General features: G+C 39.9%; 1 protein-coding gene across 2 annotated transcripts in view; it reads right to left on the bottom strand.

Moving 5' to 3' along the window:
• The window catches only part of fam184a (family with sequence similarity 184 member A), a 274,942-nt gene that overhangs the window by 119,692 nt on the left and 129,667 nt on the right, over positions 1–25,583 (bottom strand). For both annotated transcript variants that reach the window (XM_038272733.1, XM_038272732.1), the window contains exons 7-8: positions 9,619–9,754; positions 6,378–6,559 (exon numbers count right to left, since the gene is read on the bottom strand). In XM_038272733.1, coding sequence (XP_038128661.1) covers positions 6,378–6,559; positions 9,619–9,754 — 318 coding nt within the window. The remainder of the gene's footprint in view (positions 1–6,377; positions 6,560–9,618; positions 9,755–25,583) is intronic.

Below are 25,583 nucleotides of genomic sequence, written 5' to 3' on the forward strand. Positions count from 1 at the left end.
GACTGGTTTCGGCAAGAGTTTGATCTATCAATTGGCTTGTGCCTGGCTTGTGGTTGTGTTTTCGTCGTCGCTCTGTTAGTACGTCATATGCTTCGTTGATCTGATTGGTTTATTTGGCCCGTCTATCACCAACATAGGCCAATCAGCTAACCAGTATTTTCGCCCCTTCCCAAAATTACTTCAACGGAAGGTTTCCAGATGAATATGAGGAGCAAATCCATCTGGCGGAGTCAGGTTACTTGTTCTTGAGGAGAACCAGCCAAAAGAGACCTGCACTGATGCAGCTGTTGTCCTGATTCATCTAGCCACCACCACCCCCCACTCAGGCTACCAATAAGGTGACCAGATTTCTGAATTCTAATTTTGGGACAATTCCAGCTCGTAGACAAAAAAAAAAAAACTCATCAAGATCAAATTTAGGAAAATCAAAATTGCCATAAGGCAATCAGACAAATTTCAATCTGTTTGCACTGCAAAAAATGGAAATCTAAGTAAGTAATTTTTTCTTAAAGTAAGTGCATTTTTTCTCTAATTGAGGTCGAAAGTGAGAGACTTTGCCAATGGAACAAGACAATTTACATTTAAAATAAGAAAAAATAATTGCATTGTCTTATTTTAATTTCATATTATCCAATTATCTTATTTTAAGAGTAAGGATACTAATTTCATTGGCAAATCATCGTATTTACCTACTCAAATACACGTAATTTAAGAATTTTTTTACTTATTTTTAGATCTTTTTTGCCGTGTGGGAACCCTTTCTCTCATACTTTAGTGGCCTCCAAGAACTTCCTCCAACATTGCATTAGATTGAAAGATTCTATGGTTTCAATTAAAGGGATAGTTCGGTATTTTTGACATGAATCTGTATGGCATCCCGATCACCAGCGGCATGCAATCACACTGACTTACCCCTGGCAGCGTCCTGTGAGCAGAGTTATCGTCCAGTTTTGGTCAAGCCGAAAGTAGTCCGACAGGTTTTTAGAGCCAGCGAAATAAAACGTTTCTCTTCCCAAAACATTATGTGTCCAAAAGAGTGATATTTTCGCATCCCAAAAACATTGTAGTGGAAAAAGTCACACGTCGTTATCAATTGGTCCTATTTTCTCTCTGTTCGTATCAGTGCGCGCCGTCATTCAGACAGCGAGCCCAACAACAGCCATGTCTCCCTCCGCCGCGGAAGGACGATAACTCTGCTCACAGGACGCTGCCAGGGGTAAGTCAGTGTGATTGCATGCCGCTGGTGATCGGGATGCCATACAGATTCATGTCAAAAATAGCGAACTATCCCTTTAAAAGCTGAGCAAACACAAAGGCATACTTTGTTGGCCAAGAGGACCTTGGAATGCAGATCGAGCTATTCACTCACTGTTTTAATTTGTTTATTCTGATGCCTGCCCACACTAAACAAACAATAGTTAAAGTCTACTGTCGGTTCAGTGTTTTTTGGTCTGTTTTTTTGATTTATTACAATCACAATTATTGTAATTATTTTTGGATCCAGTCTGGGTGGGGGTAGGGTGTGGTTTTTTTCTGAATGCGTATAAAGTTTGAAAAACGGAAAGTCTTTTGTAACCATAAAGACGATCTATTGTTTCTACCTCTGACTTTTCAAAGAAAAGATTTGAAAAAAAAAAAAAAAGATCAAATTTAGGAAACTGGGACAGTAATGGTTTCATTTATTTCTTTTTTTTTTTTTTTTTTTTACAGTGTCCTGTCTGGCAAGGTGGCAATAAGAATAATTGTCTTGATGCCAAAAGGAGCCCAACAGATTTTACTTTCACAAGTGTAGCGGTATCGCAATTGCCATACCGCTCCACTTGTTTCATGTATATAAATTGCTTTATTATAATTATGCAGGGAGTTTTACAGTTCATATGGACACTGCAATGTAAGTAGAGCAGAAAAACAGAAGAAGAAGAAAGAAAAAGAAAAAAACAGGACAAAAGATGAAAGAAAGAGGAGATAGGAAGGAGACAATGACAAAACATTTTCAGTCTGCTTCAACACCTGTAATGAGATGGAGGAAAAAAAAAAAAAAAAGAAAAAAAAAAAAAAGAAAAAAGAACAGCACAACCAAAAAACATGGTACGAGATATACAATAAAGCAAACACCTTGAAACTATCACTAAAGTAATATTATTAAGTCTGACATGTACTCTGTGTTACCTGAAGATATGAATGTGGGGTTTCTGTTTGGAAGTGAATCTCTAAGTACCTGAAGCCTAGCACCTGTAGTTGTTTGTGAGGGTGAACTTGTGCATGTAAAGTTTTAACCATAGAAAAAAATGCTCAATAGTGGTTGTGGAGAGCCGGAGAGGCACACCCCCCAGAGCACTGAGTCCAGCGCCGGGAGACCCAAAGCCCCAGGCGCCCAAGGGGACCCCAGAAGCGAAGGCACCAAGGCGGGGCCAGCCCCGGAAATCAGACCTCACCAAGGCAGGAGGAGAGACAGCCACGAGGAAGCCCCCCAGCCACCGCCATGCCGGCGCCCCGGGGAGCCGCGGGGACGAGTCCGCGGGCCCCGCCGGAAGCCGGTCACCCCGAAGTAGGGCCGGGCGCCGAACACCAGCCCCCCCACGGCGCCGACCGAAACGCCCCAGCCCCACAGAGCACCGAAACACGCCCCGCCCCCCCGCACCAAGCCCCGGCGACCGGCCGCAACACCCACCGCGACCGCACCACCCAGGAAAACACTAAGACGGCCCCGCCCCCGGCCGGGGCCCATGCGCATCCGCCGCGAACCGGCCACGAGCGCCGCGGGACCCCCCCCAAAACGCCCCCCCGGCCAAAAGCGCAGCCCCACCCCACCAAGACCGATGCCAACAGCGCGCAACGAAACACACCGCGCACAGAATCAGCCCGAGAGCAGAAAAGCCGCCCGGCGCAAAACCGCAAGAGGAGCAGACCGCAGCCGGCGCAACCACCCCCCCCAGCAGCCCGAGGGGCAGCACAAAGCCAGAGCGGAGCGAACCGCGCCGCCCCCCCACCGGACGATGGGGGTTTCATTTATTTCTACATATTTATTAATATTTAAACAAAACAAAAATTAAAGGTATGTATGTGTCTCTCCACACTGTTAAATGGATAGTGTTATTAATGGAAAACAAGAGCTGTATCTGTTGGTTGGGGGGAGAGAGTCGTGGTTAAGGGGTTTGGTTGTTAGTGGAGGGGTCAAGGGTGATTACCAGGGCTTTCTAATTTTGGGGAACGTAAAGAGCTCTGTGGTCCCCTAAAGGCTGATTTATACTCTGAAACCAGGTTGTCTGCGTGTGTGTCGCAGTGAATGCAAGGGGTTTTCAGCGTGTGTGAGCTGTGATTGACACTCCATCAGACGCTCCTCTGGCTGTGATTGGTTGTTTTGACTCGTCCCGAATTATTCTTTCCAGATTGAAATACAGGCAGTATGCGGGACCAATTGAAGCAGTTTTTTTCACAGGTTACATATCACATGTACTGCTGTCTGGGCATAGGGACAGTTTTAGCCAATATGACAAAAAAGTGATTTTTAAAAACTTACAGACTTCAGCTTTAAAGGGAAACACAGTTTTTTTTTTTTTTTTACATTGGCCCCCTGATTTTACGTTATTACATCATGTTCTACTCACCCATATGAGTTTTGTCATTTGGAGCCGTTCTGAAGATATTCTTATAGTCTTCCTATGGGCAACGACTTGAAGCCACAAACTAAACTGTTAATCATTTATTCTTTATGGAACGCCAGCATTCATAACATGTAGGCAAATCACTGTCCCCCAGATATCTGTGGTTATATTTTTTATATTTATATTTTTTAAAAACAAAGCAGAGTGTGTATGATGTCATCCGCACGCCGGACTGGAGTTGTGACAGGCAGCCCAGTGCCACAGGCGGCTACACTCTACCTGTTCTTTTCATTCGGCGAGCTAATCTGAATCGTTCAATTCCATTTCAAGAGTGAGATCATCTGTAGTAGCACTAGACATCTTCCAGGCGTGTGAGTAAAACTAGCAGCAGTTCAGGGAACAGGATGAATGAACGGTAGCCGGCGCGAGCGGATGACGTCATACATGCGCCACTTTGTTTTTACAACATATAAATATAAAAAATATAACCGTGGATTTTGTTCGATTCATTTGTTTAATCAGCTCTGATTGTAATTTTTTTGTTTTATTTGGCAAAATGTTCATTTGATTTGTGTTTATCTGACTGCGTCCATCATTATTCCCCCACTAAATGAAAAAAGTCAGAATTTATTATTATCTAGAGACTATTAATAACAGGAGGTGAAATGCGTCTCTAGAAGAGCTGAGCGTGTGGTGACATCGAGTACGGTTCTGTTCCAATTGACCCAGGTTTATGCTGCGTGGTCCCATTGGCCTCCTGATCAATCCTTATGATAAAACAAAGAAAACTCCTTTAAAATTACCACCTTAAAGGGGTGCTAGTCTGTAACTTCCAGGTTTAGTACCCTGGAAAGCACCTGTCAACACTCCTCTCTCAAAAAAAATGGAATTTGTTAACGGACCACTTTGGAGCAGCTGATTAAGAAATCACGGAGCCACTTATAGCTTTAAGGTCACATTCTCCCCTCTAGATTAAATCCCACATCCAAGAACTAGAAATATGCGCCATCAGGAAAGAGTCACATTTGTTTGGTTGCCTAGCAAACTTTTAGCCAAGTTAGCTCTCATGTTTTCGGGGAGCTGAAACTGCCGTAAAGCAGAGCTCTGGGTCACATGACTCAATAATGAATCTGACACTCTGAAAGTCATAACTTAGTTGGTGAGTTTTTCAGTAGACCAGCCTCCACAGAGCATCGATTTATGCCAAATAAGGAATATTGACCTAAAAAACATTTAATAAGACTTAAATTAAGCTAAAGTTTCAGTCAAAACTTTCATATTGTTGATTTAAAGTGTAAATAGATTAGTTTGCTGTGTAGAACAATCATCAATAATATTCTAAATGCCTCTCAAAATTGGTCATTTACAAAATTTATCCTCCCTCTGCAATGGGCGTCATGACGTAATTATTTTGCGTGGCCACCATGTTGATGGCCTCCTTTACTGCTGCTCATACTACTGCCCATGACTACCGCGTACTGTACTCCCTCTCAGGTGTGTTTTAATTTGATTAATTTCACCTTAACTTGATTTCAACCATGGTAAACCGTTGCTGTATTGTGGGCTGTAACAGCACAACACACGATCGCCATGGGAAAAACATAGAAAATGGGTTAACTTTCCACTGCTTTCCTGCCTGGAGGCGCAACCACGGAGACCAAGTGTCAGAGATAAAGAGTCGTCGGCTAGCCTAGCTTGGATCACGGCGGTAAGACGACTGAACATCACTTTCCACAGTATTTCGATGTCAATGAGAGTGTGTTTGCTGCATTTCATTCTGGTAATTTAAAGATGCACGGTTTTATTTTATAGCCTAGATTGTTTCTTTCCTTCAAGGTAGGGAAAATAATAAAAACGGCAGCAGGAAAAGGATCAAATACGTGAGAAACCCGGAGGGTTTAGGGAGGGTTGGCAGTTAATGTTACTAACTACACCTTTGAAACACATAGCAGCTAGTTAAAAGCTCATTACATGCGCGAGTGGTTGTTAGCACTAGCGGTTAGCAATTACTAAACTAGCAGGTTCCAGAGCCCGTCTGAGCACAGCTTACCTTCGTACGGATTACTGCGTTCCCACTGTTTGCTGGCTTTATGAACTGCATATGAGACTCCAAGGACTTGTAGCTTCGGAACTGTATTGCAGTATAGGCGCTCACTCATCGGTGCTCCACTCATTGTTTGGAACTTCATATGGATCCAAATTATTAATAATGCTGAATTTGTCAACATACCGGTCCGTGGCTTCTCTATTTAATGTGTCCTGGTAAATTCCAGATCCTTTTCGGGATTTTAACATCTTTTTTCTCTCTACTTCTACGTCTCTTCATTCAACAACAACATTGTATCAGAGCTATGTTTACGTTCGCGTAGCCATCAACATGGCCGCCACGTCCCACAATCCAACGCGGATCCCAAGCCCTATTCAAGGAAACCACTGTGTTAAAGAAAACAAATGTTCTGAACTTCTCTGAAATTATCTGATTCATAGCAAAGTAGAGTTACTGACATTAGAGCAGAAAGTCAGTGAACTTTGCCAGATCAAGTCTATTAAATTTAAGCTCTGTCACATTGCATCCTCATCCCGTCAGTATACAGAAACGGAATTAAACTGACACAACTTTGTATTCACAGAACAACACATTGAATTTTGTGCAGTTTCCCTATAGGTCTGGAGCACAGTCCACAGAAAGGTTCAGTCACTGCATCCTGATCAGCTTTTAGTTATTCATAAGCGTAACTTCCAGCCCTGCTTGAATACTAAACAAACACAGACCTTCTCCAGGGACTGGATCTGCTGTTTGTGTCTTTCATCCAGTGCTTTGCTCTGGCTGTGCAGGGCCTCCCTCTCATCCTCCATCCTTAGCACCTTGTCCTTCAGGCGGCTTCGCTCGTTGTCCAGGTCCCTAATGGCTGCTTCCTGGGTCATCTGGGTGGCCTGAAGACTGCTTATCTGACCTGCGAGCGGACACAGTCATGAGAAGAATGTTAATATTACAACATGATTATTATATGCAAATTATAAAAATGAAAACATCAGCAAATGAAACTGACTTTGCTTCTTGTAACTTCGTGTAACTACAGCCTCTTCACAGCTGCTGCTAGCTCTGGTATATTTTATTTTGGTAGCTTTATTACATAAAAATTAAAATTAAATATTTAATTTCTGCATATCTGTTTAATGTTTTGTAAAGGACCATTAGCATAACAATTATGTTTTTACAATTAATATAACATGAAAAACATGACACAGGACGCATAATGAAGCTGAAACTCAGACCTATTCAAACAATTCTCTAATGACTGAAAAATCGTCCCAAAAAGGCCAAAATAACATACATTGTATGCCCACCTTAAATGGATGATTGTGAGATCTGGACTCATCTTAACATCCCACCTTACCATAAATTAAGGGACACTCCTTTTACAACTGTGGTAGGCTGACTGAATCTTTTTGGAGACACTTTGAGACAGAAGGAGGAGAGACTTTTGTATATTCTAGGAAAAGTTAATTAAAAGGACAAGTAATACTCCTTAATAGAATGTCCTATAGAGTGATCATAGTATTTAGGGCTGAAGAGCTGGTTATACTAGTGTTATACTGGTGTTATGCTCTTCTTAGGAGCATCATGTTTGTCTTTTTTTGCACTGGAGATAAAAAAAAAACTTTTTTCATACATGTTTGCAAAATTCATTACTATTATTATAAATTAATAGAATGGTTGAAAATTAATTCTGGACTCCAGTGCTTTATTATATATTGATTCCAACTTTTCTGATCCTGATTTCTCTTAGAAACAAACAGTTGGAGAATAATAAATGATTCCTAACCTTTATTTTTTGGGTCAGTTAAATGAAAATATATGTAATATCAGAGGTGTCAAGTAAGTATGAATACAAATATGAAGTACAAATACTTTGTTACTGTACTTAATTACACTTTTTAGGTATCTATACTTTACTCCTTTACTTATTTTTCTTCCTACTTCTGACTTCTACTCATTACATTTTCACACAAGTATCTGTACATTCTAATCTTTAAATTTTTAAAACAAACGTTACGTTACTCTTGGCTCCATCCACATCTAGTGAAAACTAGTGTCATTGGATGAGTCATATAACGCAAACACTCATTGGTTAGCTAAAGGAAATCATCAGAAGCAAGCAGGTGTTCTTCAAACTGCAAATGTGAATTGTCTATGCCATGCTACAATGATGGATTCAGAAAAAGATGTTGAAATGTCTGAAAGGTCGGACACAGGCGAGAGCGTATCTGGAGACGGAGACCAACAAGACCTCCCTCATCCTTGGCCCTATCTCAAAGAATTTTTCAAAATAGTCGTAAAATTGAGCTTTCAATTCCTATAGTGGCATCTGGCTGCTTTATTTAAAGGTTACTTTATATTTTTACACTTTAAGTAGTTTTTGGAGCACATACTTAAGTACAGTAACTTAACTTTTTCCCTTTTACTTGAGTAAAGAGGTCAACTTGATACTTCAACTTTTACCAGTGTTTTTAAACTGCAGTATCTATACTTCTACTTAAGTATCAAATGTGTGAACTTTTGACACCACTGCTTAATATCAGGACTACAGCAGCAAAATAGTAAATAGAACACACTCTATTCTAACATTACTTATTGGTGGTTTTTACATTGTTTTTAATGGATGCAGCAACATGAAGTGTTTGATATAAAAACTTGCTAAATATAAAGACTGATTGTATTTAAATGCAAAATATTCACTAATAAATTATGGGTTCTTGACATTAAATAACTTTAAAATAAAGTCAAAAGTTTTATAAATTTTAATTAATATTTAAAACATTTACCTTAATAACAGTAAGCACAATTGTCTTTATTTATTTGTCACGGACATTACACACCATTGAACATTTCTGTAAATGTGTGAGTATTAGCTATGTAGCTGGTTGCCAGCTGTTGTCCCTGGGCAAGGTGTATAATACGAAAAACAATTATAAAACACTCTTTAGGGGAGTGTTGACCTAGTAGTTAGAGCAGTGCGCTTGTGCTCTGAGAAGGTTGCAAGTATCTGGTTCGATCCCCAAAAGCCTCTACTCTGGGACCCTGAGTAAGACCCATAACGCCACACTGCTCTCCGGGCGCCACGAAATGGCAGCCCACTGCTTCCCAAGGGGATGGTTCAAAATGCAGAGATAGCAGCTCACGTTGTAAGCCACTCGTCCTGCAAACAAGGGTTCATATCCCAGCTGGGGGGGAATGAGCTGCCCGTGGGGGTCGTCAGGCAAATCCTTTATGCTAATGCCTGCTTTGGGGATTGGCAGCTTGTGGTTAGAGCATTGCACCTGGAATCCAGAGGTTCTGAGTTCAAGCCCCACTCCCATGGACTGAGCAAAGACCCATAACCCCACACTGCTCCCCAAGGGGATGGATTAAATGCAGTTGTAATTTCATTGCTCGGTTCTTGTGACAGTGTCATGGCAATAAAACGCCCCCTAAAAATCAAACATAAAACAATTTAAAGAAATTGAGGCTACATACTTACAAGAGCAGATCATACACGCATTTACTTTTCATTTCATTTAACAAATCATATAAATTTCAAGATTACAGCTCCTATTAAATCAAGTCAGGTTTAACATTAACATAATATCATGCAATAAAATGTGTCTTCCCAGGTAAAGCGGGACCCGAAACGGCCTCTGGGCTGGATCCCAAGTAGCTCCTCTAGAGAGTTAGAAAAGCTTTTTCTCATCGGACTTTGATCAGACTCTAAATCTGATTCAATATGGGCGCACTGAGAGAGAAGTTGTCAAATTTTGATTGCGCTGCTTCAAGCTGATCCACTCAAAGTGAGCAGACCCTCTACTGCCTTTTATGAAGAGGGAAAACCATTAGCTTTGATATGCAGCCATAACATTAAAATGTTATAGGCTGTGAAGTCTCAGATGTGACAATAGGAGCTACTAGTAGATGTTTGATGTGTTTTGATGGCTGTTTTTGAAGGAGCAGAAGAGAGAGGGGAGAGGTTCTTACTGGCTTTGAGGAGTATTTCGGTTGCCTGCTGCTGAACTCTGTCTCTGGCTGCCTCCAGCTCACACTCTGCCTCCTTCTGACGGATTTCTATAATCTCGGAGTTCTGGGTCACCTCATCCAGCTGCTTGGTTAGGTCCTAAAAAAGAGTCAAAGCAATGCAAGCAAACTTAAACGATGCAGGCATATGTGATTAAGAAGCAGAAATAAGTAAAGAACAACACATTGGATATCTGCAATCGGGGTAACTTTTTCGCTTCGTTTCTAATGTCGTTTCCAAGGAAAGGGGGTAGCTCTTTTTACCCCAATATGAAGATTTAAATAAACTAATAACCTCTTTGCACCCCCTTTGACTTTCCTTGCTCTGTTGTCACTAGTGTTGCAACGATGCCATTTTTTGGGGCCTGATACCCGATACCTGGCTGTGCAGTATTGGCCGATACCGATACCATCTGTTTTAAAATTGATGTGTGTGTGTGTGTATATATGAAGAACTGCATACTACTTTGATATAAAATAATTGCCATCATGGTATGGAAGTAAATCTGTGTCGCTGGGATTTGAATTAAAAATGCCACTGACATTTAAATGTTGTATGTTTGTACTTAATGTTTCAGTGTTAAAATATATTTAGAACACATTTTTGACCTAAAAAGAAGTTCATTGTCATTATTTCTACACAGTTGAAATTTCATTTGTTATTTTCTCTTCAAGCTAAAAATTCACATTACTATTTCAAAGTGATTAAATTTTCAATACTTATTTTTCAGTTTAATTTTTGAGTGTTAAAAAAATCTGCATATAAAAAAATTCAACCTTTTCAGCCTCCTGAGATTCAACTGGCTCTATTTCACGGTCTTAAATTTGGCGTCTAAATTCAGTGTAAAAAGGGAAGGGTTACTTCAGGTCACAGACATTAGCAATGGATTGTGGCGTCCAACACCCAGCCAATCCCGTTTTCTTAGTCACGTGACGCTTGTGGAGCTCAAACGGAAGGAAAACCAGCATGACGGAGCCGGTCATGCTAGCTACCGCTAACTTAACAGTGAGATTATTACTTTCATTTTTCTGTAGTTGAGTTAGCGTTAGCGTGCATGACCGGCAATGTGTTCTGAATATATTTTAATATATTTTAGTTGTGCCTTTAATCACAGGTAATCTTATTTTTTCTTTCAAATACAAGGTGCTCTACTTTAGCACTCCTGTGTTTAGATATATTTTTTCCTTTGTGTAGCTAATAATTGTGACTCTTCTGGAATAAATATATAAAGTAGTCCTCCAGATGGAAGCTCATACGGATGCTGGCTCTGGTTAATTCCTTCCCATGCTCAATAGGTGCCTTTCCATTACAGATTACAGATTATGTGGATATTTAGAAAAAGTATTTAGTATTAGGTATGTAAAAACCTTTTATCCAAAAATTTATTTTTGTGAAAATGCAGTGTTTCCGTTTAGGAAATTTATTTTTGTAATTAACAGTTGTGAAATTTCATGTTTAATTGAAGCTAATGACTCCCAGTGCCTGGGTCACACAGCAAGACTTTAAAATTGAGATTTTCAAAACCTAAAAAAAAAAGCCACATATGACGAACACCTTGCCCCGGAAAATTCATAAAAACCTGTTGAGATCAAACGTGGGTTCAGAGAAAATACACGCAAACAACAAGGGAGAAGCAATGGCGACGCTTTGTGGACTAATTTTAAAAGATTAGAATAAAAAGCAAATTGGTTGGAGAAGTGAAGACAGGATGCATGAGGGATCTACTGGTAGATCTGGTGAGTTGTTGATTTTTAATCTTCAGAAATTGCTTCCTGGTGGACTACACCTCACGTTTAACAGGTTACATCATCTTCTGCGCTCAGGGGAGATCACACATGGTTCACATGGGGGCAAGGCAATCCGTCATGTTGATATCTCCCATTGGAGGCCATAGCCGTCCTGACATCCTTCCAATTCGACCAAATCACTCTTAACACACCACACTCTGCAGGATTATCACATAAGATTATCTAAACAGCCATCACAACAACTGGAAGAAGATGAGGGCAAAAATCCTTTGTAGGATTAGATAAAAGCTTTTTAGCATTAACTCATCAGCAGGGTTTTATTCTGACATTAGCTTTAAAATGGCCGACTGTACTGACTCCTGATGATAAAATAGCTCAAGTCACTCCTGGAGAGACTTTCATAAAAATACCTGCATTGATGTATTGAAATGGGAAAAAAGATAAACAAATTAAATATATTTAATGACTTAATATTTGGAACATGATGACAAAAAACTTAAACAATCATTTTGGACATTCACAGGGTTTATACAGGAATGAATAATTCAAATTTAATGCTCTTTTAATGTTCTTAGAAATAATTTTAATGCCACCAACAGGTACCCGTCGACAGGCTGCAGCCATGTCCCAAATTCCTCTTTTCCACTTTTGTTTAAATTTGCTTTTTTCCCCCTATTCTCTAGCTTTTTCTCCAACTCGAGCTTCTTTTCTGAACATACAGCTTTGCGATCAACCGGAAGCAGTTCCACCCAAATATATCGTGATATAACAAATCTGACGAAATTGTTTTTATAACATTTTTTTTTAAATAAAGCATTTTCAATGCCACAATAAACACATTTAATTAGTTTTAATGCCAATTAAGGCCTTAGTTTAAAAAAAATTATAATTGAATGACTTTTAATGATTTTTAATGACCCGCAGAAACCATGATTCAGTCCTCTAAATATCAGTGTGATTAGTGTGTAGATCAGCGGTCTCTATTAGATGTAACGGATATCCTTTGATGAGCACATTAACACAGAGGTGGGAAGCTTAAAAATTAAGATCGGTTTAATATTGAAAATGTATCGTTTTGCAGAACCTTCTCAAATGCAGGAGTTGACGTTAAGGATTTCAGATTTCATTTGCCCAGAAACAATTTTTATTTGCCCAGCATAATGTTTGATAAATATAGCTCCTAATATTCAGTTTTGTATATATATATCAATGAAACATGTTTGTTTTTAAATGTTTTTTTGTAATTCAGTAAGTTTCCAGGTTCCTGGTGTGTATCTGCATGCGTCAGATAATGAACTCAAGCCTACATTACCGTGTTAACATGCTTTTCAATCCTTCCTGCACATTCTTTTCAAACTAAACTTTGCTTTAAACTGTTGTGTGATTGGAAAAATATAAATTGTAATGTTAGAAATCTAAAAAAAACTGACAGGTTATAAACTTACACTACTACTACTCACCAATTTAACATGTTTAGCTCTATAACATTTAAATGAAACACTCCAATGTCTAAGAGAAAAAGATTTAATGAAAATGTTTTAATGTATGATTATTGTAAAGAAGACTGCCATATGATAGAAATATTTACACTGGGCACATACAGTTATTATTATTATTTTCCTAATCCCTGACTGATCATTTTTAATCTAGTGTGTATTATAGTATAGATTAAATTCATTATCCAGCGGCTGCTCTGCAGAATTCTCTCCCCAAGAGCTGAATCACGCCATCTAGCGGAAAATCATGCGGCTTCTTCAAATCACGCGAGAATGTGTACAAAACAACAAAGATGGCGCCGGCAACGCTTGTGCGTCGTTTTTAGCGAATGTTGGTGATTTTAAAGTAATTTTAAGTGATAAATATATTTTTTTTCTTTGCGATCATTACACTTGCCTGGCGGGCAATAGAAACTACTTGCCCCGGGCGATCGGGCAATGGTTAACATCGAGCCCTGAAATGGGATCTTAAATCACTTTGATGCAGTTAGCCTGTCACTAAGATATTATTTGTTTTACTTGTGTCAAATAAAAACATGAAAAAATAAACTGTAAGGCATAAACTTAGCTCCAATATGATGAGCTGGATATTAGGGTTGTCACGATACTAAACATTTCAACTCAATACCAATACTAAGGAAAATACTCGATACTCGATACCATTTTCGATACCAAAAGGATAAAAACAAAGACTCCAAAATTCTACAGAAATATTTTCATTAATAAATAAAATACAATAAATAAATACAATAAAGGTTGTATGCTGTGCACAATATTAAGCAAGCTTGATAAAAAACTTATAAAATTAAAATCAGAACAGTGTTCTGATTGTGCATTGTCCTCTATTCTGCACTTTAGATGAATGACTGCTTAGGTGCCACTGGTGGTGGCACTGTATCGATACTTTTAAAAATAAGTATTGTATCCGGATACAACATTTCAGTATCGATACTTTTTTGATTTTCGATACTTTTGACAACCCTACTGGATATATGGTGAACCAACAATGATGGAAAGCATGGATCTTTGGATAAAATGTACTATGAGGATCCAAGGACCCTGCTTGATGCTGGCATTTTAAAAAGTTTTATACATTTTAAAATTAAGGTGAAACCCAGAAGAAGAAAATGTTGGCTCAAAGTAATGGATGGACACCCGAGGGGTGTTAAAAATCAGCAGAAAAGGGCAGATTAATTAAGAAAGCAGAGCAGGTGCTAACAATAGACAAAGGAAATCAATTGGGTATTACAGGAAATGCTTAGTAAATACAAGAACACAACATACTGAGAAAGCTAATGAAACTCCACAAAAAATTTGTAAAACTTTAGCGACATAGGAACACCATCAGGTTTCCTTCGTTCTCTGTTGCATCTCGTCAAGATGTCAAGGTCTGTTTGCTGCATTTCCTGCATCCTATGTTAAGGTGCCAAAACCATCTGTTTCATTTGCACATTTCCGTTTGCTCTGTTTGTAAATAAATAAACTTGTATTTATCTCCTTTCCATCTGGTTCCTGCCTGCAAGCCTACATTTTGCTCCCAATACCTCCGCAGACATCTGGGATGATTAGCAGGAGCAAATTATAAACCTGCAGCTACAGGAACGAAGCAAACGGCTGCTGCATCCTAAATGACACAATCAGTTAAAAACACAGACACCTGTTTGGCACAAAGTTCAATTTATATACTAAAGATAAAGGACAGAGTTAGAAATTATGCAAAATAAGACATATTCTTAGCAAATTTGGAAAAAATAGGATTATTAATGAAATCCCAACTGCTGTTCAATTAATAGGGACCGGACTACAGGGAATGCAGTGAATCAACACACATGCAGCACAGTAGTTATGTGATTCGGAGCTCTGCAGAAACTCATGAGAGGTAATTTCACATCTCTGACTCCTACCAAACAGCCTCCCTCAAACCTAATTACCGCAGCCGTGGTTAAGACAATGAAGCCTCAGAATGATGAGACCCACTGAGGAGTCACACCAATTAGACTTTATGGGTGCGAGAGCGTGAGCAAGCTGTCCTCCCTGGATAGAGTGTGAGCCGATGAAAGTAGCTGCAGTTTCTGTCTGTAAGATTTGAAACATTCCCCCTAAAAAAGGTAATTTTATGTACATTAAATGTTAAGTTTTAAATTGTTGTGGCGAGTTCTGATAGGCAAAATGTTCCAATGGAAATGGATTCACTAAAATCTTAATGAGCATGAATCCGTAGCTTAAACCTTGATGTTAGGAGGGATTTTTTTCTTAACCCTGAGCATGTACCAGTTGATACAAGACCTTTTTAACAGGAACTAACAGTCAGGGTGATTATACAAAAACCTGCTGCTGGTAAACATTTAGCATGGCTCTAAGAAAAAAGAAAAACAAAGTATATTCCCATACTGAACTGAGAGCTATCCTAAAAGCTGGACACATTTGGAGCTCAAGTTTTTTCTAATATTTTCACAAGATGGGAAACATTATCTTTGAGCTGTTCTGAGAAGCCTGGAATCTAAGCAGCGAGGAAGGTACCACAGGTATAGGTTGGAGCTTTCTAGCTGGTAAAATATTTATACACTCACCGGCCACTTTATTAGGTACACCTGTCCAACTGCTCGTTAACACTTAATTTCTAAGCAGCCAATCACATGGCGGCAACTCAGTGCATTTAGGCATGTAGACATGGTCAAGACAATCTCCTGCAGTTCAAACCGAGCATCAGTATGGGGAAGAAAGGTGATTTGAGTGACTTTGAACGTGGCATGATTGTTGGTGCCAGAAGGGCTGGTCTGAGTATTTCAGAAACTGCTGATCTACTGGGATTTTCACGCACAACCATCTCTAGGGTTTACAGAGAATGGTCCGAAAAAGAAAAAACATCCAGTGAGCGGCAGTTCTGTGGGCGGAAATGCCTTGTTGATGCCAGAGGTCAGAGGAGAATGGCCAGACTGGTTCGAGCTGATAGAAGGGCAACAGTAACTCAAATAACCACCCGTTACAACCAAGGTGGGCAGAAGAGCATCTCTGAACGCACAGTACGTCGAACTTTGAGGCAGATGGGCTACAGCAGCAGAAGACCACACCGGGTGCCACTCCTTTCAGCTAAGAACAGGAAACTGAGGCTACAATTTGCACAAGCTCATGGAAATTAGACAATAGAAGATTGGAAAAACGTTGCCTGGTCTGCTGAGTCTCGATTTCTGTTGCAACATTCGGATGGTAGGGTCAGAATTTGGCGTCTACAACATGAAACCATGGATCCATCCTGCATTGTATCAATGGTTCAGGCTGGTGGTGGTGGTGTCATGGTGTGGGGAATATTTTCTTGGCACTCTTTGGGCCCCTTGGTACCAATTGAGCATCGTTGCAACGCCACAGCCTACCTGAGTATTGTTGCTGACCATGTCCATCCCTTTATGACCACAATGTACCCAACTTCTGATGGCTACTTTCAGCAGGATAATGCACCATGTCATAAAGCTGGAATCATCTCAGACTGGTTTTTTGAACACGACAATGAGTTCACTGTACTCAAATGGCCTCCACAGTCACCAGATCTCAATCCAATAGAGCATCTTTGGGATGTGGTGGAACGGGAGATTCGCATCATGGATGTGCAGCCGACAAATCTGCGGCAACTGTGTGATGCCATCATGTCAATATGGCCTGAGGAATGCTTCCAGCACCTTGTTGAATCTATGCCACCAAGAATTGAGGCAGTTCTGAAGGCAAAAGGGGGTCCAACCTGTTACTAGCATGGGGTACCTAATAAAGTGGCCGGTGAGTGTATATTCAGTTTGAAAACTGAGTTTTTTTCAGCGGCTATCCTTGAGGGTGACATTGTCTACAGAGGGCTGTGATAGGTTGATACAAAAAGCATGAATCAAGAGAACAGGTCACCAATTTAACATGTTTAGCTCTATATCATTTAAATGCACCTCTCCAATGTCAAAGAGAAAATAATTTAATGTATGACCTGCATCACTGTACAGAAGACTGCCATATGATAGCGCTTTCTAGCTTGTTTGTCGTTTTGGTAACTACATCAAAAAATCACGCCATCTGGCGGAAAATCCCCTGGCTTTTTCAAATCACGCGAGAATGTGTACAAAACAACAAAAATGGCGCCGGCAACGCTTCTGTGTCTTTTTCATCGGATGTCGGTGATTTTAAAGTAATTTTGAGTAATAAATATATTTTTTTTTTGCGATCATTGCACTTGCCTGGCGGGCAAATGCAATGAAATTTTTACTCCAAACAATAAAAACTACTTGCCCCGGGAATCGGGCGATGGTTAACATCGAGCCCTGTTAGTGGTGCTTAAATGTCAATGCGGAATTCTATTGTACAGTCAAATAAACAGTTACATTTAAAATAATTACTTCAGAAGAGGTAGTTTTGTGAGTTAAAGGGGATTAAAGTTTATTTTATTGCAACATGGTTTACTGCAGTTGACTTTTCTTTTATCAACTGTCAAAAAGATCAGTGGGAAAGGGGCATGAATATTTTCATTAAATCAAAGTGGGGCCCACTAAGAACAGTTTGGAAACCCCTGAACTGGAGTAACCCTGAGCAGCTGCTCCCATCTTAAATCTAAAATAATGAATACCACAGCCCAAAGAGCTGAACTCTGTATTCTTTATTACATCCTTTTTCTTTTCAGGGATGGCTGCTTTACGTTAAATAGCGACAAGCCTTTTGATACTCCCTCTTCTGCTGCACTACAGGGTATCATAGCTTAAAAATGTGTTTAGTTAAAACCTGGTGTCTGCAGTTAGTCTAATTAAAAACAAATCTGTTCTGAGTCCTGCAATAAATTCCTTTGTCCTTTCACAGCCTTTGTGCTAAAAGAGAAACAATGTTCTTTAATCCCATGTGGATACTTATTCTCTCCTCTTCTCTATTGGATCCAAAAAGGCCTAAAATCAGCTCTGCATCTCTTATGCTTGCTCATTTGAGCCCACTGATCCAACAAATCTTTAAAGGGCTCACAAAAATAGCTCGACTGTTTACTAAAACACTGGTATATTTTTAGGTAAAGCAACTAGGTCAAGAGGATAAGATAAGTTAAAGATAACTTTTAGGAACAGGACCTGACTGATGGTGCTGTTTCAGACCAACAGACAGGATAATATCATTTTCAGCTCAAATGATGCAGGACTTGCAAACAATAACCACCTTCTAATCCAGAGTTATGAAGAGTTTATGCCTCGTATGTCCAGGTGCAGAAAACCTCTGATTTTAGCAAATAAGTTTTCATGTTTCTGATACACAGTGAAAGTCAATTCAAATTACTGAAAAAACTGAAAGATTAAGAGCAGGAACATTAAGTTGCTGATATATGCAGTCTCCATAGTGTTGTTGTTGAAGTGACTGACTGCCATAACAAAGTCATAATGACTTTTGGTGATCCCTAAATAAGGGAGTGCCTAGAAGGAAACAATTAAAATGTGCTGACAAGCTGAATAGTGACCTCTGGTCTATAGACTAAGTCTTATTGGTGTCTAGAGTAGAACAGTTGATTGTTTTTTGGCTACGGGGTGAATGCCACACACCTGTCTGCAATCCCTCATTGGGCTGCAGAAGATTTAAGGAGCTTAGCGACAAAACAGTCTTGGGCTGATAGTCAACTTTCCTGATAGAGTTAAGCTTGACCCGCCATTATAAGAATCCTCTGAGTATATATTTGACTTAGACTTAGACAAACTACATTGTTATTTTGAACACAGAGTGTTTGTCAATGATATGCCAATTCATAATTCAGAAAAAAAGCACAAATTTCAGTTCACACAGCTGGACATCAATTAGCTCACGTTCATAGTTCACTTTTCACACACCTATAAATGAAATAGCTCAAGTTCATTTGCTAGATTAAGCCACAATCCTACCGAATAGAACCTCATATATCACCCTTTAAATGTATAATTATAATATATAGAAAGAAATACTGGATCCAGTCAAGGTATACAGGTGCTGGTCATAAAATTAGAATATCATGAAAAAGTAGATTGATTTCAGTAATTCCTTTTTAAAAAGTGAAACTTGTATATTATATTCATACATTACATACAAACTCATATATTTCAGATGTTTATTTTGTTTAATTTTGATGATTACAAATGACAACAAATGAAAATCTCAAATTCATCATATCAGAAAATTAGAATATTGTGAAAAGGTTCAAAATTGATGGCCCCTGGTGCCACACTCTAATCAGCTAATTAACTCAAACCACCTGCAAAAGCCTTTAAATGGTCTTTCAGTCTAGTTCTATAGGCTACACAATCATGGGGAAGACTGCTGACTTGACAGTTGTCCAAAAGACGACCATCGACACCTTGCACAAGGAGGGCAAGACACAAAAGGTCATCGCTAAAGAGGCTGGCTGTTCAAAGAGCTCAGTGTCCAAGCACATTAATAGAGAGGCGAAGGGAAGGAAAAGATGTGGTCGAAAAAAGTGTACAAGCAAGAGAGATAACCGCACCCTGGAGAGGATTGTGAAACAAAACCCATTCAAAAATGTGGGGGAGATTCACAAAGAGTGGACTGCAGCTGGAGTGAGTGCTTCAAGAACCACCACACACAGACGTATGAAAGACATGGGTTTCTGCTGTCGCATTCCTTGTGTCAAGCCACTCTTGAACCACAGACAGCGTCAGAAGCGTCTTGCCTGGGCTAAAGAGAAACAGGACTGGACTGCTGGTGAGTGGTCCAAAGTCATGTTCTCTGATGAAAGTAAATTTTGCATTTCCTTTGGAAATCAAGGTCCCAGAGTCTGGAGGAAAAGAAGAGAGGCACTTCATCCACGTTGCTTGAAGTCCAGTGTAAAGTTTCCACAGTCAGTGATGGTTTGGGGTGCCATGTCATCTGCTGGTGTTGGTCCATTGTGTTTTCTGAGGTCCAGGGTCAACGCAGCCACATACCAGGAAGTTTTAGAGCACTTCATGCTTCCTGCAGCTGACCAACTTTTTGGAGATGCAGATTTCATTTTCCAACAGGACTTGGCACCTGCACACAGTGCCAAAGCTACCAGTACCTGGTTGAAGGACCATGGTATCCCTGTTCTTAATTGGCCAGCAAACTCTCCTGACCTTAACCCCATAGAAAATCTATGGGGTATTGTGAAGAAGAAGATGCAATACGCCAGACCCAACAATTCAGAAGAGCTAAAAGCCACTATTAGAGCAACCTGGGCTATCATAACACCTGAGCAGTGCCACAGACTGATCGACTCCATGCCACGCCGCATTGCTGCAGTAATACAGGCCAAAGGAGGCCCAACTAAATACTGAGTGCTGTACATGCTCATACTTTTCATGTTCATACTTTTCAGTTGGCCAACATTTCTATAAATCCTTTGTTTTTATTGGTCTTCAGTAATATTCTAATTTTCTGATATGATGAATTTGAGATTTTCATTTGTTGTCATTTGTAATCATCAAAATTAAACAAAATAAACATCTGAAATATATGAGTTTGTATGTAATGTATGAATATAATATACAAGTTTCACTTTTTAAATGGAATTACTGAAATCAATCTACTTTTTCATGATATTCTAATTTTATGACCAGCACCTGTAAGTGCAGTGAAGCCTTTATTTCGCTTGATGTGGTGTTTGAAATTTAAAGTGGAGATGGCTGACGTATGGACTTGTTTGTTAAGTCCCAGTGTGCACAAAAGTATGAGTTTTTGTCCGAGGCTTCTTTTGTTAGTTCATCAGTCTCTGCTAAGCGCTCTGCTAAACTGGCAACAGAAATACCAGAAAATGAGTCTGAATCGTGCAGACTAGTACTAGCAGTAAACATGCTGGTCTGTCAGGCTGTTTGCCATAATAATTGCCGTAAAACTAATGAAAAAGGCTATCAGTTGAACGCAAACGTGAGCTGTGTGTGTCACTCATTCTCAGAATGAAAGTTGCTATCGTTCATTTTCGCTATTTCAAAACTGATCTGATCATCTCACCGTTCACTTCATCTTTTAGTTATCAGGCTCCTCTCCTGTGGAACCAACTACCAGTTTTAGTCTGTGAGGCAGAGACCCTGTCTACTTTTAAGGCTAGGCTTAAATCTTTCCTTTTTGATAAAGCTTATAGTTAGAGTGGCTCAGGTTACCCTGAGCTATCTCTATAGTTATGCTGCTATAGGCTTAGACTGCTGGAAGACATAGGGTCCCCTATTTCATCATTCTGCTTCATTCTATCTCTATTCTCCCACTCTGCAGAATCTGTTAGTTCAATCCCTAACGTTATGCTCTCTCTGCTTTTTCTCATAGTCTGTTCCTTTTTTGCAGTGGGACCATCCTGGAGACAAATATCAGCTGTGCTGCTGCCATCAACACCTCTGTTATAGATGTTCGAGATCGGCATGTTTTCAGTGTGGTCCTGTTTCTCTGACTGTGACTAGCTGGATGTGCTCTCTTCGTCCTCTGGCATGGGAGCTGGCTCGGAGCTCATCTGCCTGGCTGTGTGTTTCCTGGACGGGGCCGCCTTTTACAGCTGCTTTTTGTATCTCTGCTTCTGTCTCCTTGAACCCCAGTCGGCATCAGCAGATGGCCGCTCACACTGAGCCTTGTTCTGCTGGAGATTTCTTCCTGTTAAAAGGGAGTTTTTCCTCTCCACTGTCACTACAAGCATGATTAGTGTAAGGGATTGCATTCGAGTGAATGAGTCGATGCAATCAACTGGTTTTCATAAGATATAAAACTTTGAATCATTCATTGTACATGTTAATGCACAACACTGCCATTTGTATTAATCAAAGGATCACCACGACAATTAAAGACAGCAGTTTTCAGACTTGATCATCAGAACCAACTGTCCTGCATGTTTAGGTATTTCCCAGCCTCCAAACACCTGCCCTAAACTGAAGGGTGATTAACTGGCTTCTGCAGTCCTTACTGGTTTCTGAGAAGGGGAATGCAGTCATTTGTCCTGGAGCAAAGACAGATTTAAAGTGTGAAGGACAGTGTTTCCCTACCTTCCTGCTCTACAGTCTCCTTGGCTTTACTCTTAGAGGCCTCCATCTGCTCAGTTCTTATATTTCCCTGAAATCTCGCTCACCTTTGAAGAACTTCCTTCCACCGGGACCTCACAACCTCCTAAACAACAGTAAGCCATCTAATCTCATCCTCATTTCAAATTTATTGCCTAGATTTCTAATACAACTATTTCTTTCCTTCTCCAGATGCTCTTAAAACCACTTACCAGAAGCCTTTGAAGTCTACCAAATTCTTCCCTGCTGTAAATAAACATTTTGATTATTAAGCTCTCCTGTGTTCCACAACTACCAAATGATTTCCCAGATGTTCCAAACATTCAAGGGAAGGTCTCATCAACCAAAAGGCATTTACACCAGTCTTCTGCTGTCTATCAAATCCAGTCTCTCTTTTTAACACAGAAGTACAGAAGTCCTGTCAATGTTTAACATGACACCCTTTTATTTAAGTTTAGTGTTTTACTCTGGCAGATATGGCTTCTTTAGGGGGACTTTTGAACCTTCTTATCCAAAATTTACTCACTCATGAGCAGCTGATGATGATCAAGCTCTGAACTGGGGGCAGCAGGGGTTATTGGACCAATCTTCCAAAGAGTAGGTGGTGCTTGGGTCGTCAGACACATCTGAATACTCTGAACCCTTTCTTACAACTGAATCTCTCCCTTTCAAACTCCTTATGTTAAACAAGTAGTGTGGTTGGCAGTAGTGTGTTTCATTGAAGATAATTTAATTGCCAATTGCTGATTTCCTTCAAAGCTAACCCCTGCTAACAGTAAATACATCATTTTAAGCAAATCACTCCACTAAATGCATTAATAGTCATTTCCTTTGAACTTTTTAAAGCATCACTTTTATTTAGGATATGACTGCTGAAATGAAAACAGCTGATCAGTGCAAAAACACAATAATACTGCTATAATTTAGGATTATAATGCATCTGAACCACCTGCAAAATAATGAAATAAATAAAATCCCGAAAAGGAATCTTTGTAAATTGAGCCTCAACTTTTTCACCCAAATTCAGGATATTTGAACAGATGGAGTTCGGTACGGCCTCACCTTCAGAAATCCCTCCAGGATCCAACTGAGTTCTGCTTGGTTCATCTTAATTCAAAAACCTATAACTAATTGCCTTCATCTTACAGGAAACAGCCTCAATCAGCCAAGTCAGAAAGGCTTTTTCTGGAGACTGAAATATTTAGTCCAAAGACAGTGACAGCAGCGATTTAACACAGCGTCACTGGTGTACTTCACTCAGGGGAAAATTTGTAATTTTTGGCAAGCACATTCCTGCAGTAGCTTGTGAACAGTCAGCCATTAATTACCTCTGTCTCAGTTACCGTGAGCGATCATTTGCTAGTATTTCTCTGGAGATTTGCCCACTTCATCATGAGCTAAAACAGAATGACAGAGAACATTGGAGCGGTGAGCCGCAGCATCGTGAAAACCAGCAAAAGTTGTTTATAGCTACTGCTTGATAGCCGCTGTTCCTGTACTTATAAAGGAGCCGTGATTATGCCTCTTCACTCTAAACGAGCCCTCAGAATATTCATATTGCAAACTTTAATGGAATTCACTGGGAGGTTTAATAATAGACCTTCACAAAAAACTGTATAGTACAAAAGTGGAAGGAAAATGACTAATCTCTTATTTTGTACTCATAAAGGCATGAATTTGGGTTTACATTAACCCCCTTTACTCTCAAACACCTCAACAAAAACTTCAGTGCAATGATTTGTAATTAGAAATAACCTACTTATTAGCATCAGCATTTCTGTAATTGTTATTACCTGAGGACATCCTAACCTGATGATGTAACCCAAACAAAATTTTGACCAACATGCAAAATAGGGAGTTTGTCTGAAAAGCTAACGCCTTGAATGTAGCGTCCCCTATGTGAAGCACATTAGAGGCAGCACCATACTGTGGGGCTTTTCCTCAGAAGGGCGGGTAAAGTGGTCCATATGGATGGGAAGATGGACTGAGTTAAACCTAAGAAAATCCTGAAGAAAACCTGTTAAAGGCTGTGTGAGATTTGAGATTACAGTGCCTAGACATATTTAGCCTATTTCACCATTCTGCTTCATTCTGTCCCTATTCTCCCATTCTGCAGAATTTGTTAGTTCAATCTCTAACGCTATGCTCTCTCTGCTTTTTCTAATAATAGTTTCATCTGGTCTGGTCATGCTTGACTGTGACACCATCTTGGGGAGAAATAGTCTTGCTGCTGCCTTTAACACCTTTGTTTATAGATGTTGGAGCTTGGCATGTTTTGCAAAGTAGTCCTGTTTCTCTTACTATGACTATACTATGTACAGTGGGGCAAAAAAGTATTTAGTCAGCCACCAATAGTGCAAGTTGTCCCACTTAAAAAGATGAGAGAGGCCGGTAATTTTCATCATAGATATACCTCAACTATAAGAGACAAAATGAGAAAAAAAAATCCAGAAAATCACATTGTCTGATTTTTAAACAATTTATTTGCAAAATATGGTGGAAAATAAGTATTTGGTCAATAACAAAAGTTCATCTCAATACTTTGTTATATACCCTTTGTTGGCAATGACAGAGATCAACCGTTTTCTCTAAGTCTTCACAAGGTTTTCACACACTGTTGCTGGTATTTTGGCCCATTCCTCCATGCAGATCTCCTCTAGAGCAGTGATGTTCTGGGGCTGTCGCTGGGCAACACGGACTTTCAACTCCCTCCAAAGATTTTCTATGGGGTTGAGATCTGGAGACTGGCTAGGCCACTCCAGGACCTTGAAATGCTTCTTACGAAGCCACTCCTTCGTTACCCGGGCGATGTGTTTGGGATCATTGTCATGCTGAAAGACCCAGCCACGTTTCATCTTCAATGCCCTTGCTGATGGAAGGAGGTTTTCACTCAAAATTTGACGATACATGGCCCCATTCATTCTTTCCTTCACACGGATCATTCGTCCCGGTCCCTTAGCAGAAAAAATTGATCCCACAGTTGATTTCTTCACACCAAGCTGTTTACCTATTGCAGATTCAGACTTCCCAGCCTGGTGCAGGTCTATAATTTTGTTCCGGGTGTCCTTTGACAGCTCTCTAGTTTTGGCCATGCTGGAGTTTAGAGTGCGACTGTTTGAGGTTGTGGACAGGTGTCTTTTATACTGATAATGGGTTCAAACAGGTGCCATTAATGAAGGTAACGAGTGGAGGACAGAGGAGCCTCTTATAGAAGAAGTTACAGGTCTGTGAGAGCCAGAAATCTTGCTTGTTTGTTATTGACCAAATACTTATTTTCCACCATATTTTGCAAATAAATTCTTTAAAAATCAGACAATGTGATTTTCTGGATTTTTTTTTCTCATTTTGTCTCTCATAGTTGAGGTATATCTATGATGAAAATTACCGGCCTCTCTCATCTTTTTGAGTGGGAGAACTTGCACTATTGGTGGCTGACTAAATACTTTTTTGCCCCACTGTATGTATCACTGTATGTGCTCTCTTCATCCTCTGACATGGGAGCTGGCTCAGGGCTCATCTGACTGTGTTCCTGGACCAGGCCAACTGTGAAGCTGGTTGACAGTATTATACTTCTGCTTATTTCCATATGTCTGCTTCTGTCTCCCTAAACCGCAATCAACCTCGACAGATGGACGCTCACAATGAGTCTGGTTCTGCTGGAGGTTTCTCCCTGCTAAAAGGGAGTTTTTCCTCTCCACTGTCG

This window comes from Cyprinodon tularosa, unplaced genomic scaffold, assembly GCF_016077235.1.
Source record: "Cyprinodon tularosa strain WSP-4 unplaced genomic scaffold, ASM1607723v1 ctg84, whole genome shotgun sequence".
Classification (NCBI taxonomy): domain Eukaryota; kingdom Metazoa; phylum Chordata; class Actinopteri; order Cyprinodontiformes; family Cyprinodontidae; genus Cyprinodon; species Cyprinodon tularosa.